Source organism: Cynocephalus volans, chromosome 12, assembly GCF_027409185.1.
Source record: "Cynocephalus volans isolate mCynVol1 chromosome 12, mCynVol1.pri, whole genome shotgun sequence".
Taxonomy (NCBI): Eukaryota; Metazoa; Chordata; class Mammalia; order Dermoptera; family Cynocephalidae; genus Cynocephalus; species Cynocephalus volans.
Genome location: NC_084471.1, coordinates 44,922,035 through 44,937,637, shown reverse-complemented (window position 1 = coordinate 44,937,637; position 15,603 = coordinate 44,922,035). Strand labels below are relative to the sequence as shown.

Sequence of the window (15,603 nt, the reverse complement as noted above, 5' to 3'; positions counted from 1 at the left end):
CTGAGGTTTTTAAATTGGAATTGCTGGTGTATATAAACTTGTAGGATGCGTAGAAGGGAATGGTGGATACTAAAGCTAGAAAAAGCAATTTGGGACCAGTTCATGAAGGATTTTGTATGATTGCTGAAATGTTCTCCCTTTACCCCACATGTATTAAAGATTTTATATAAGGGAGTGATAGGGGCAGTCATATGGGCAGACCATTTGAGAGGATAATATAGGGGTGGATACAGAGGAAGGGACTGATATGGATTTGTTTTGAGAAAAGAAATAGTGAGACTTGGTGAGTAATTAGTTCTACCTGAGATTTGGGGATAAAGGGTCAAGGTTGAACGAATTTTCTAGCTTGGACATTTTGATAGTTAGACATGCCTTTTTGAGAAAAGGGCAGGAAGGAAGAATAAATTGTGGATGTGGTGGGAAGGAAAAAAATCATTAGGTGATCCTTCAAAATAGCATATCTAATCCTGTTATTTCTTTGCTCAAAATTCCCTGATTGGTCTTTATTGCCTATTGCACTAGATGCCTAAATGCCTTTGTTTATTCTCAATTGAAGATGGGATTTTTGCATTTCTTTTAAGAGTTTGTTTATAATACTTTTTAGGATTTTCAGCCATGTTTCTTTGCTAAACAAATTACATTTTGGTAATTAAATCTAGCTTAATGTACATGTGCACTTGACTCATACATTCTTAAAAAACAAAGTAAAACAACTTATAATGCTTAAAAGGTACTACCTCAGCATTTTCCAGAATCATTTTGTGTCCATCCTGCTTTCTGGGACCTAGTTGGAAATATGGCCAGGACTTGTGTTTCAGTGTTGGAAAAAGCGAGAGAGGGCGAAACACCCCCCCACACACACACACACTGTAGTGTTTTTCCCTTTACATTTTTACTCAACAACAGTCAACACAGAAGACCGACATCTGTGTCCAAATGTGTGAGGATTTCTCCCCAGTGGACACCAGCTGGGTGTCCTCTAATTCAATTCAGTTCCAACACTATCTACCTGGAGATAGTGTCAGATCCCACAGGTTGAGAGCTCAGTCCCCTGCCTCCTGCTTCAGATGCTAGTTGCAAGTCTGGACCCCTGGAACTTCTGACCAACAGTTATAAATCAAGGTTCCTGCAACCCTCTCCTTGGGTTCGATTAGTTTGCTTGAGTGGCTCACAGAACTCAGGGAAACATATACTTACCTTTACCAGGTTATTATATAGGTTATTACAAAGGATACAGGTGAAGAGATGCATAGGGTAAGTTACGGGAGAAGGGGTGTGAAGCTTCCATGCTCGCTGGTGCACACTACCCTTCTGGAACCTCCATGTGTTCAGCTCTTTGGAAGCTCTCCAAACCTAGGCCTCTTGGGCTTTTATAGAGGCTTCATTACATAGGCATGATTGATTAAATCATTGGCCACTGCTGGTCAACTTAACCTTCAGTACCTTTCCCCTCAAGTTTGGCAGGTGGGATTAAAAGTCCTGCCTTGGTCTTTTCTGTGACCAAACCCCATCCTGAAGCTACTTAGGGGCCACAGGCCATCATTAGCATACACATAGACTCTTACCACTTTGGAGATTCTAAGGATTTTAGGAGTATGTCAGGAGGTGGGGATGAAGACCAAATATATATTTCATAATATCACAACTTGAGTTTGGGCTGCTGGTAAGAACAGTTGGCGTATGGTGGAGGAGGGGTGCAAGGGAAGGGAAGGTAACTACCAAAAGATTATCAGTCCAACCAACAGATATATTAAAAGAATGCTAGTCAGAATTCTGAGGTTGGAGAACAAAATTGAGAATTAATTGCAAATGAAATATGAAATTGGATGTATTCTGTAATTCTAGGATGTGTGGTGCTCAGGTGGGCATTTCTATCCAAATACAGTGTTATTCATTCTCTGTAATGTATTTGAATAAGGATGAATTAACAACTTTATATGTAATGGAGAAACACTAAAGACATTGCCTATTAAAAATGGAGAAAAATACGGGGAAATAAATCCAGGGAAATAAAGATATATTCTAATTATTATTTTTTCCCAGTATTGCATTTAATGTTTCTGCCAATGCCTTAGGCCATTAAAATGAAAAAAAAAAAAAAAAAACACTTATTTGAAGATTAGATTATGTTTTTAGACTATTTAGAGAGATCATCTAAAACCAGAGATGATATTTTAACATTGTGGCCAGATATTAAATCTGTGACCATTAGTAATAATACCATATATTTGTTATAACCAGCTCCAAAATATAATGAAAATGACTTATGTAGATCCATCTGCATCTGCATACTACTTACCAAAATAAACAACTCTCAGAATTCTGTTAGTTAGGATAAACAAGGTTTTTCTGCAGTAGCGACCCTTAAATTTTAGTTGCTAAAGTGTTAGTGGTTCATGCTCTACGTGTATTGTGGGTTGGACAGTGGCTACTTTGGGATCCAGAATGATTATCTCTACAAAGGAAGATTACCAGTCTTCATGGCAGAAGGAAAGAGAGAGTGGGGAATTGCATACTGGCTCTTAAACCTGTTCTCTGAAAGCAGCATGCCCCTTTTATTCATATTCCATTGGTTAAAAATATAGTCAGTCATGTGGACACACTTACCTTTCAGAGGGCCAGGAGTGTGCGATTCTACTATGGGCCTGAGAAGTGGATTGGAAATATTTGATGAGTAGCACTAATGATTACAGTAGTACTTAAATATAAAAATCAATACTATAAAAAAGCCCAAGGAAAAGATTAATGTATATGACTATAAAGAATATTATCTCTGAAATATATTGAACATAATCAACATTTCTGAAAATGAAACATCTTTAGGTCAGTATGAAAAAAGTTAATATCTAATCTTATATGTACATCAAAATCTAATTCAAATATATTAAACAAATTTTAGGACTCAAGTAGAATAAAATGGCCAAAGGATAGGAATAGAGAATTCTCAAAAGATGAAATAGAATAGGAAAATATATTTAAAGTTGAAATTGCAAGTATTACTCCAGGGAGAATTTAAAAATAACACCCAGTGTGACTGAGTTAATGGAGAAATAGTTATCATATATTGCTGGTGGGGTTATAAATATAATCCTTTTGCAGGGCAATTTGGATACTGTGTCAAGAACCATAAAAATTTCATACCCTTTAAGAATCCCTCTGCAGGATGTTTATGCTAGTTAAAAAGAATAAGTGTTAAATGAGTTAAAGAAAGTATTCTTCAGAATGAGGAAAAATCCATCTGTTTACTCTTTCATTTCATTTAAGGGCACCAGTATTATGCCAGGCTCTGTCCTAAGCACTGGGCATACACAAATGATTAAGAGAGGGTTCTTGCTCTGTCATAGCTTAAAGTCTAATGGTGAAGAAAATGTAAGAGAAGACAAGAAGACTGCTTAAGAAATAACATCTGAGTTTAGTTAGGATATATAAGAGTAACCTAAATGTTCAGCGATTAGGAAATGTTTTAGTACATTTCAAAATATTATTATATGCAGTGGTTAAAAGCAGTACTTATAAAAACTATGTGTAATGGCAGAGAAGATGTAAAGGGGAAGAACAAAATATATGAATACTATGGTTACAAACTATGTAAAAATATGTAAACATTTGGGCAAATAGAGATTGTATAGCAGTGTTTTCAAAGAAAGTTTCAAAAATACAGTTAAATTGGAAACAACACTTCCTCGCCAAAACTCACAACTCCAGTCTAATAATGAGATAAACATCAGACAAATCCCAGTTGAGGGTCATTCTGCAAAATATACCTGATTCTAGTTATTCTCAAAACCATCAAGTTCATCAAAACCAAGGAAAGTCTGAGAAGGTACCACAGCCAAGAGGAACCTAGAGAGCCATGACAAATAAGTGTAATATAATGGGATCCTGCAACAGACAAAGGACATTACATAAAAACTAAGGAAATCTGAATGTAGACTTCAGTTAATAATGATCAATATTGTTTCATTAATTTTAACAAGTGTACTATACTACCATTAGATGTTAGTAATAGGGGAAACTGGATGTGGGGAATATGTGAACTCTATCTTCACTTTGGTTTTGTAAATCTAAAACTGTTCTAAAAAATAAAGTTTATTTTTAAAAAGGTAAGAAGGGGAAAAACAGGCAGTCGCTTAAATGTTCATCAAATGTCTGTGGAAAGAAAAAAAAAGTATGCCAGATTTACATATATATTGTTACAAGCACATGTATACATATGGATCAATGCTAGAAGGAAATAGAGTGAAAACCAGTTTTTAAATAAGGTAGAGAGGTTGATGAATATTTCCTTAGTCTAAAAATTTCCTTTATTGTCATAGTGTCAAACTTTCTTGTTGGAAGCAAGAAGGTTAATTTGATAGTTTAGATTGAGGCAGTGGTGGTACTACAGCATAAAGAAAATCTGTGCCTCAAGTTGGACTCTTGTTTATTAGATTATTAGCTGGAGTTAGGACCACAGCAAAATACATATTGTGTTTGGAACCTGGTATTGACTGAAAAACTTGATTTGAAATCTTTCCATTATATGAGGGAACTTCAGAAAGTTCATGGACAAATAGAATTAAAAGATAATACAAATCTTTCTGTGAACTTTATGAAGCACCCTCGTGTATTCCCAATTAACCAAATCATTTTTTTGTTCTTTCTGGTTACTAGAGGATTCTGTCTTGAGTATAGTGCCACCTGCTGGCACTGTTAACTAATTACGTCTTTTTAAAAAGTTACTTTATAATTTTATGGTGGCAACTGGTTTTTCTTGGCCATCCATTGTTCTCATGGTTATATATGTTTTATGCTTATGTCTTTTTATTATAAACAATATTTCTTTTAAAAAATCCTTATAATATTCCTTGAATTTAGTGTCATTACTACCTCAGATTTTCCTTCCTTGCCTAATTTTTTTTGCCTGTTCTTACAGCTGTAACAAAATGCTTTAATTTTACAAACTTCATTTGGGGTGAAGGGTTTTATTTATCTATTTTTAAAGAGCTTCGCGTGTGTGCTTTTTATCTCATTTTGTTTTAAGAAGGTCTCATATTTGGTTCATCAATATTAGCTAGGACTTAGAAATGAATCAAATACCCATAGATGCCTTTTTTCTTTCCTATCTTTTTGTCAGCAATGCTTTATAGTGCACTAATGTCATCTTATAAATTTAATAGAATTTAATTCGAGCAGCTCAAAATGATGTAATTAAGTTCATTTCACTTCTTAGTTCAGAGTCCAACCTGTTAGAATGATACCTGACAGCAGACAGCAGACATTTATGCGGTGTAAGCATATGGTTAAGCACTTCTGGTTTGCTAATTCACCTGTGTATATGGGTTATGCATCAAAGGCAGGCAGGTAACATGTGTCTTGTAGGTAACAAGTATATGCCCTAGAATTTTGTTGAATTGGTTTCTTTTGGGGGGGTGATCAAAATGCATTTAATTATTGAGATTACAGAATCTTTTCCAACATGTATTTGCCGTTGTATTTTGCCTTCTTTGAATTATCTTCATATCTTTTGCCCATTTTTCAAATGTGTTATTCATCTTTTTCTCAGCCTTTTTTACTTTACAGTATTATTGTCATTATTCTTTATATTAACTCTTTGGTTGTACTGGATGTTATTTTAATATAGGAATGAGGTGGTAATCTATAAGAAGAGCCCTTAGGCAGACCTGGTCCTGCCAATGGATATTCATATCTCAGGAAAGTCTGGGAAATTAATCTTAAATGTACCTTGTCTTGCAGTAACATTCAGGACCGTCCTGGAGCCATTTTGAACTAGTTATTTAGACCTGGTGAGCACCTGGCACATAGCCAGTCTCCAGAATAGCTAGGGGAAGTCCGGGGGTCACAAAAGCTTCCCAAGAACAGGAGGCTGCATGCTTCTCTCTCTCCATGACAGTGGTGTCATAGGCATCTGTATCTTCTCATGGGGAGCATGGGCCACCTGGGAAGCTGTTCTGTGTAGAGTGGCCCATTATTTTCAGACATGTTTCAGTATCACCTGCCATTAAAGAAGCTTTATCCTTGGTTATATTTGTTGGCATTTTTCCATCAAGCACATCACCCTATCATGTTGAAGGCTGCTGAATTTTTTCTCCCAAACAGCTAGCCAATTGTCCATTTCTACTATTTATTGAATAGTATAAATGGGAAAAAAAACAAAGTCTTTCCTTTCTGATTCTGCTTTTCATTTTCCAGGCTCTGTTCCATTGCCCTGAGTGCTTCATACAGCAATACCCCTATTTTTACATTAGTTTGCTTTCTAATATATTATAATTGCTGGTAGGGCAAGTCCCTTTCGTTACCCTTCCTTCAGAACATTCCTGAACTTAGAATACTTGCATGTTTGTTCTTTCAGATACACCCTGTCAGAGAGCAGATTCTTGGTGAACCTTTTCTGATATAGCATCTATGAAACGTGGATTTGGTTGATAATAAACTTATAAGCACTGGGCCACAGATTCTTTATTCAGTGCTATTCCCCAGCCCCTCCCAATGATTCAGTTTAGTTTTGACACTAACTGCCTGGGATTAGCACAGACCCACAGGTTAAAGGCTCAGTTTCACAAGACTGCCTCCGCTTCAGAGTCCTATCACAAGTTGGGCCTCCAGTGTTTATGACTGATCTGCTGTAAATCGAAGGTTTCCATGACTTCCTCCTTGGGTTTGATCATTTGCAAGAATGGCTCACAGAACAAAGGGAAACACTTTGCTTATGTTTACTGGTTTATTATAAATGATACAACTCAGGAACAGCCAGATGGAAGAAATGCATAGGGCAGGGTATGGGGGTATAGTGGTTGTCTGCACTTTTGTTCCTTGTAGCGTGAAGATGTGGCAGTTTTTGTAACCCACAGAGTTCCAGGTATAGCATGCTAATTGGTCGGGCGATTAAGCCATTGTCAGTTCGTTATGGCTTCACTAACTGCCAGACAAGGAGGCAACTCATTCTCTCAGAACAATTTTTCGATGATTGCTGATCCAGTGTCAATATTTATGAGCAGCCTCTCTGAGGTGGGTCCCTATTCTGTCCTGTCTGAGCTTAACTCTGCTGATTAGAGAGCACAGAGAAGTTGAAAACTGGAATTCAGTGGAGAAATTAAATAGAAAACGTGTAAAGAAATTAAATGCATAAGTCTTATGTATTGGTTTGCTTCATCCATTATGTAGAACGTTACATATACTCAAAATACTACACTTGCCAATGTTCTGATTTAATCAGTTCTATTTTAATGGAGTTTGAGAATCTATTAAAAAACAACTTAGTAAACTATCTGCATTATATTCTGCTAGTCTTGGCTTGTCTATTTCCTTTCTTATGCTAATATGGATATATGAACTATTACTGTGGTATTTGAATATTGGCTATAATTTTTTCGTAAGGAATTAAGCATTTACCTTTTGAAAAGCTATATAATAAGCAGAATTTGTTTTTGTGAAACTTCTTAGTTCACTTCATTGATAGTATTCAGATTGATAGTCTTCTAAGTTTATGGCTCAAACAAATTAGTTTTGGAATTTCCCACACAATTTGAATGGCTAAAATAAGCTAAAGATAATAGTCTTTTTTCTCAGTAAAATGCCCTTAACTTTGTATTAATAGCAGTGGTAGGTGATATGATCAGAGACAAGAGAGCATAAATTGTTCTAAGGATTTCTCTTTTTCCAAATATTGTTATGATTTATCCTTTTATTTATATTTAATGTGTGTCTGTGAAAAATATCAGAAACATAGCAATTTGAACAAATGATATTAGAGCTGAACATACTTAGTTTTTCTGTTTTCATATAAAAGAAACATAATTGTATCTTAGTACTGTGTTATATTGGGGCAGCTGACTATAAAGCAAATTTTGTATTTTAAATAGAAAATTGCACATGGTGTGTAAGCCTTGAATTGGATGTAATATTCTATGAAGCTGTCATTTAATGAAATTTTTATATAAAAAGTTTTGTAAAAGAATATCTGCATTTTTAGAACTATTTAAGTGGATTTATATTTTACCAGAGCTGCTCCATTGTTTCTTATTCGCCTTATGGTAGATGATTAACAAGCCCTCAGCAAGAAGGAATTTAATAAAAGGTAATATCTGAGAATAATAGAAGAATAATATCAATGGGTTCCTTTCTTTAGGACTTTAGAGTTTATTTGGGAAATAGTACAGTGCATATGGTGAAAGTTTTCAAGTTGAGTGTTAGAGTAAAGGGTTATTCTAGAATCATAGAAAAATTGGTCTGAGAGAATAAGAGTTGATTTGATAAGGAGGTAGGAGAGTTCTGTAGAGCTAAAAATGAATTTTGGTTACAAATTTGTCACTAAGTTCTAGTTTTACAGCTTTTTTTATTTTGAGAATGTGTACAAGGGGTAGATCTATTTGAACATGTCTTCTCTTGAAAGAATATAGATTTCAGAGTAAGGTAAAATTTAAACATTTCAATAATGAGCATTCTTCAAACAGCATAGAAACACTACTATAAAATATTAAAATGTTTTCTGTACCTTTTTTAAAAAAAGATTCTTGCCTATGTGTGATTTTTCTCTTTAACAGGAAATCAAACCCCAAAGCCATTATAACCATGGATATGGAGAACCTCTTGGACGCAAAACTCATATGGATGATTACAGCACATGGGACATAGTCAAGGCTACACAGTAAGGTTTTTGTTGTAGATGTTTTCTTCTTTGGCATCTGTATTTTAAGTGAAATATGAATATTAACGGTCTTATTACCTTGGGAAAAATGTCAATATCTCAATTAAATAAATTAGTTTGTTTCCCATCAGTTAATTGAATATATCTATTTGCTTTTGATACTTGCTAATCTTTCCTGAAGTTTATTATTATGCCCTAAGACTATTAAGATTGGTTATGGAGGATTGGAAAACATTGTCAGTATTAAAGTACTTTAAATGGAAACCAGTAGTGCACATCCATTATTCCCCTCCCCCTCAACCAGGTACACAGGTTAGAAATAAAATGTAGTTAATGTCATAATTAATTTATTTAACCTGTGCTGAAGGAACTGTCACAGAGTTGTCCAAAATATCTTCAAAATGCCAGATATGTCAATCTTTGAGATAGGACAAGGAAAAGGGTAAATCTGAGGATATTATTATGCAAATCGTATGGAAGTTGAAATACAGCAGGTGTTTTCATCTGTAAACAAAAGAAACTATGCGGTCCTTGGAGTGCTTATACTGTTTTATTACTTAGCTTGAGTGGTGATTATGTAAATACTTATTTTATAATTGTTGAAAATTCTAAACATGTATTTTATACTTTTTTGTATGGTACGAACATGGTTTAGTTTCATCATTTTCAACATAGATAACCAGTTATATCTCCACCACCATTTATTGAATAGTTCATTCTTTCTCCAGTGATTTATAGTGCATCTCTTTTATGCACCAAGCTGCCACGTATGTGGTCCATTTCTACATATTCTTTTTTCTGTTCCATTTGTAAAATCTTGTGTTAGTACCACATTGTTTTATTCACTAGAGCTTTCTTCTTAGTTTTCCAAAACGGCCTTTGTTATTCTTGGCCTTTTATACTTTCTAAATGACTTTTAGAGTTCTACTTAGGAATTTTATGAAATACTTATTTGGGATTTTAATTAGAATGTCATTGAATCTGTAGCTCGATTTTGGGAAATATATATTTCTTTAGGTTTTTATGGCTTCATTAATCTTATTTACAGTGAGAGTGTAATTAAATATGCTTCATTATTTTAGATATGCCTCATCATTAATATTTTATGTTACAATGATATGGATATCTGATCCTAAATTTATTTTATTTGGATACTTTGTTCTAATGATTTTCTTGCTTAAAAAAAAAATACCTCACAAAGATACATAATTCCCAAATAAAAAAATTAAAGTGTAGGCTGTGTTTACTAAATCACAATAATTACCTTCTCAGTATTATTCACTAATTAAGCAAAGATTTTACTGAACTTTACCTAGTAAATATGCATTTTTTTGATGACAATCACCACTTGCAAACTGATCAAATTTTGGTATTTTTATAATTACAACAAATGGGCTCACACATGTTAGAAAATAGTTTTAAAATTTTTTAGCATGTTCACGAGGTTTTTATAGGTGACATGTTTAGATCTTTCAGAAGCCATATTACATAATTATGTAAATATTTCCAGTCATACAATTTTTGAAAAATATTCTCTTTATAACAGTAGTTTTTCTTAAATAAAAGTAGTTACTCTCTCATTTATTGTTAAAATATCTCTTTTACTTGGTCAGGAACAGATTAAATATCTTTACACTTCTTAAGAATATATGATTATAGCATACTACTCGTAGTCATTTGCCATTACTACACCTTCCTCCAAAAAAATAGTCAGCAAATTTAAAACATTTGTCCTTTTTGTTAAAGGAAAAATACATATTTACTTTTAAAATTTATTTTTTTTTCCAAAAATTTTTAGTGTGGTAAAATAATATAAAATTTACCATATTAATAATTTTTAACTGTACAGTTCAGTGGCATTAAATATATTTATAGTGTTGTACAATCATCACCATCATCCATTTCAATAATTCTTTTTGTCTTGTAAAACTTAAACTCTATACCCATTAAGCAGTAATTCCCCATTCCTCCCTCTCCCCCAGGCCCTGGTAACCACCATTCCGCTTTCTGTGTCTATGATTTTGTTCACTCCGACTACCTCATAAAAGTGGACTCATACAGTATTTGTCTTTTTTGACTGGCTTTTTTTACCGGTTTATTTCACTTAGCATAATGTTCTTAGGGTTCATCCATGTAGCACATGTCAGAATTTCCTTCCGTTTTAAGGCTGAATAATATTTTATTGTGAGTATATGCCACATTTTCCTTATCCATTCATTTGTGGATGGACACTTGCTTTGCTTCCACATTTTAGTTATTGTGAAAAATGCTGCCGTGAACAGGGGTGTACAAATATCTCTTTGAGACCCTACTTTCCATTCCTTTGGGTATATCAGGAGTGTAGTTGCTGGATCATATGATAATTATATTTTTAATTTTTTGAGGAACTGCCACTCTGTTTTGCACAGCAACTTTCTCTTGTTGGGTAGAGTGTTCTGTATTTGTTAGATCTCATTAGTTGGTTTATCGTGTTTTTTAAGTCCTCTATTTCCTTACTTATCTTATGTCTGGTTGTTGTATCCATTATTGAGAGCTTGTTTGGAGGTTCTATGAGGGGAGCCCAGCTACTTGTATACCATTGACCAAAGAATAGTCCTCTCCTCTATTGGGGTGTATCCGTTATTGAGAGTTGATATTGAAGTTTCTAGTTACTATTATAAAAAACTATTTATTTGTCAATTTAATTCTGTCAATTTTTGCTTTAAATATTTTGATGGTCTGTTATTAGGTGCATGTTTATAATTGGTATATCTTTTTGCTTTATTGAATCTTTTATTAATATATAATGTCTTTCTTTATCTATTATAACCTTTCTTGATTTAAAATATATTTTGTCTGATCTTAGTATAGCCATTCCTGCTCTCTTTTGGTTTCTATTTACATGGAGTATCTTTTTCCATCCTTTCACTTTTTACCTGTTTGTGTCTTTGGATCTAAAGTGAATCTCTGTAGACAGCATTTAATGGGAACATGTTTTTTAAACCCATTCTACCAATCTCTGTTTTTGGATTGGAGAGTTTAATTCACTTACATTGAAATTAATTGCTAATAAAGGTCTTCTGTCATTTTGCTATTTGTTTCTGTATGTCTTACAGCTTTTCAGTCCCTCATTTCTGTATTACCGGCTTTTGTGTTCAGTGTATTTTTGTAGTGAGATGTTTAAATTCCTTTCTCATTCCTGTTGTGTATGTTCTGTAGCTATTTTTCATTGTAATAACTCCTAAAGTTATAACATTCTAATTTAAATTTGTGTTTATACAGATTTATCCAGATTAATTTCAATAATGAACAAAAACTGCTCTGTTACATCTGTCACACCCATTTTGAACTGATAAGAACAGATACCACACTTGATCTTAGCCAAAAGGCCAAGAAGTGATATGTCACACCCAATTTGGTTGTTATGTCACAAAATTACATATTTATACATTGTATAAATATAAACAAATAATTACTTTAAATGCATTAGTCTCTTAAATTATATAGAAAACAATACATGGACTTACAAACCAAAATTCCTGTAGTACTAACTTTTAAAATAATACATATTTTTTAAAAAGTGTGTTTCTTAAGTTATGTAGAAAGCAAAAAAGTGGAGTTAGAAATCATTCTTAAATAGTACTAGTTTTTGTAATTGCCCATGTATTGACTTTTATTGAGTTCTTTATTTCTAAATATGGCTTATTATCTAGTGTCCTTTCATTTTACCCTACAGGACTCTCTTGAGCATTTCTTGCAGGGCTGATCTAGTGGTAACAAACTCCCTCAGCTTTTATCTGAGAATGTCTTAATTTCTCCATCACTTTTGAAGGACAGTTTTGCTGGATATATGATCCTTGGTTGACATTGTTTTTCTTTTAGCACTTTGAATACATTGATTGGCCTATTGCCTTTTGGCCTCCAAGTTTCTGAGTAGAAATCTGATAATCTTATTGAGGATCCTTAAATGAGACAAGTACCTTTTCTCTCTCATTGCTTTCAAGATTCTCTGTCTTTGGCTTTCAAAAGTTTGGTTATACTGTATATCAGTGTGGGTCTCTTGGAATTTATCTTACTTTGAGTTTTATCATGTCTTTCATCAAATTTGGAAAGTTTTCAGCCATTATAAATAATAATTCTTTCTCTGCCCCTTTGTCTCTCTCTCTTTTTCCTGGAACTCCCACAATGTGTATGTTCTGCTTGATGATATGCTACTGGTCCCTTAGGCTGTCTTCACTTTTCTTCAGTCTTTTTTCTTTCTTCTCCTCACACTTGATAATTGCCCTTGTTCTATCTTTATGTTTGCTGACTCTTTCTTCTGCCTGTTCATATCTGCCTTTGAATACGTCTAGTGAATTTTTCGTTACAGTTATTATACTTTTCAGCTTCAGAATTTTTTGTTTGTTTGTTTGTTTCATATTAGGTATTCTGTCTCATATTTCCATTTAGTTCTTAAATTATTGTCATGATTTTTCTCCACATCTTCTTTTAATTCTTTGAACATCCTTAATTCAGTTGGTTTAAAGTCTGTGTCTAGTACATCTTGCATCAGGTCTTTTTCAGGGACAGTTTCTCTTGATTTTTTTTTTTTTTTTCCTTTGAATGGGACATGCTTTCCTCTTTCTTTGTATGCCTTGTGATTTTTTTGGTTAAAAACTTGGCATTCGAATCTAATAATATCATGACTCAAGAAATTCTCCCTTCCTCAGGGTTTGCTGTTTATTGTTTTTGTTTTGTTGATTGTTGCAGGTAGCCTTTGTGCCAAGGATCAGCCTGAGGTGTAAACTTAAGGTCCCATCAGGTCTTTTTGAGCCTGCTCTTTTCCTTGAGCATACACAGTCATTTTCCAATTTTCCCTCTATATGGAGTTGCTTTTGAATGTCCAAGTCTTTATTGTTGGCTCCCAAGAGGGGAAAAAGAGAAAACTGAAGGGGAGGAACAGAAGGGGAACTGGCCCTTTAAATTACCTGGAAGTCAGTGCAGTTGGAGGAGGAGGGGCTTGCAACAAGTGGGGGATGTATAACAATTGCCACCAACCTTTTTGTTTGCACCTCTGTGATCATAGTAGCAGTCAGAGCACAGATCTGTCATATTTGGAGGACAGGGTCCTTTTTTACCCTTGCCGGCTCTGGTAGGCTGTGTGCAGGTTGCTCTAGGAACACTCGCACAGCTTCCTGCCACATATGGGACTGGGAGTGGAGGATGAGTAGCTGCTACTGTGCAAAGAGCAGAAATAAACTGCAGTTTACTTTCCAAACATTTACTTGGAAGTTACAAGCCTTCAGTGGACTCCAGAGTTTCAGAATAGTTACATCACATAGATTCTGCCAGTGCAATTATCTAGGTGGAGGGACAGATTTCTGGTGCTTTCTACTCTGCCGTCTTCCAAGAATCCTCTCTATATTCACTTTTTTTTTTTTTTTTCTTTTTTTTTTAAAAATTTTATTTTGTCGATATACATTGTAGCTGATTATTGCTCCCCATCACCAAAACCTCCCTCCCTTCTCCCTCCCCCCCTCCCCCCCAACAATGTCCTTTCTGTTTGCTTGTTGTACCAACTTCAAATAATTGTGGTTGTTATATCTTCTTCCCCCCCCCGTTTGTGTGTGTGTGTGTGTATGTGTGTGTGTGAATTTATATATTAATTTTTAGCTCCCTCCAATAAGTGAGAACATGTGGTATTTCTCTTTCTGTGCCTGACTTGTTTCACTTCATATAATTCTCTCAAGGTCCATCCATGTTGTTGCAAATGGCAGTATTTCATTCGTTTTTATAGCTGAGTAGTATTCCATTGTATAGATGTACCACATTTTCCGTATCCACTCATCTGATGATGGGCATTTGGGCTGGTTCCAACTCTTGGCTATTGTAAAGAGTGCTGCGATGAACATTGGGGAACAGGTATACCTTCGACTTGATGATTTCCATTCCTCTGGGTATATTCCCAACAGTGGGATGGCTGGGTCGTATGGTAGATCTATTTGCAATTGTTTGAGGAACCTCCATACCATTTTCCATAGAGGCTGCACCATTTTGCAGTCCCACCAACAATATATGAGAGTTCCTTTTTCTCCGCAGCCTCGCCAGCATTTATCGTTCAGAGTCTTTTGGATTTTAGCCATCCTAACTGGGGTTAGATGGTATCTCAATGTGGTTTTGATTTGCATTTCCCGGATGCTGAGTGATGTTGAGCATTTTTTCATATGTCTGTTGGCCATTTGGATATCTTCCTTAGAGAAATGCCTACTTAGCTCTTTGGCCCATTTTTTAATTGGGTTGCTTGTTTTCTTCTTGTAAAGTTGTTTGAGTTCCTTATATATTCTGGATATTAATCCTTTGTCAGATGTATATTTTGCAAATATTTTCTCCCACTCTGTTGGTTGTCTTTTAACTCTTTTAATTGTTTCTTTTGCTGTGCAGAAGCTTTTTAGTTTGATATAATCCCATTTGTTTATTTTTCCTTTGGTTGCCCGTGCTTTTGGGGTCGTATTCATGAAGTCTGTGCCCAGTCCTATTTCCTGAAGTGTTTCTCCTATGTTTTCTTTAAGAAGTTTTATTGTCTCAGGGTGTATATTTAAATCCTTAATCCATTTTGAGTTGATTTTAGTATACGGTGAGAGGTATGGATCTAGTTTCATTCTCCTGCATATCGATATCCAGTTATCCTAGCACCACTTGCTGAAGAGGCAGTCCCTTCCCCAGTGAATAGGCTTGGTGCCTTTGTCAAAGATCAGATGGCAGTAAGTGTGTGGGTTGATTTCTGGATTCTCTATTCTATTCCATTGGTCAGTGTGTCTGTTTTTATGCCATACCATACTGATTTGGTTATTATAGCTTTGTAGTATAGCTTAAAGTCAGGTAGTGTTATGCCTCCAGCTTTATTTTTTTTGCTGAGCATTGCTTTGGCTATTCGTGGTCTTTTATTGTTCCATATAAATGTCTGAATAGTTTTTTCCATTTCTGAGAAAAATGTCTTT

The 15,603-nt window shown here is 34.6% G+C and overlaps 1 protein-coding gene and 1 pseudogene across 2 annotated transcripts in view; one reads left to right on the top strand and one right to left on the bottom strand.

The window, feature by feature from the left end:
* Positions 1-15,603, top strand: part of ZDHHC17 (zinc finger DHHC-type palmitoyltransferase 17) — a 117,701-nt gene that overhangs the window by 17,613 nt on the left and 84,485 nt on the right. For both annotated transcript variants that reach the window (XM_063075666.1, XM_063075665.1), the window contains exon 2: positions 8,544-8,647. In XM_063075666.1, the coding sequence (XP_062931736.1) occupies positions 8,544-8,647 (104 nt within the window). The remainder of the gene's footprint in view (positions 1-8,543; positions 8,648-15,603) is intronic.
* On the bottom strand, positions 11,905-12,027 carry LOC134361434 (U2 spliceosomal RNA; annotated as a pseudogene).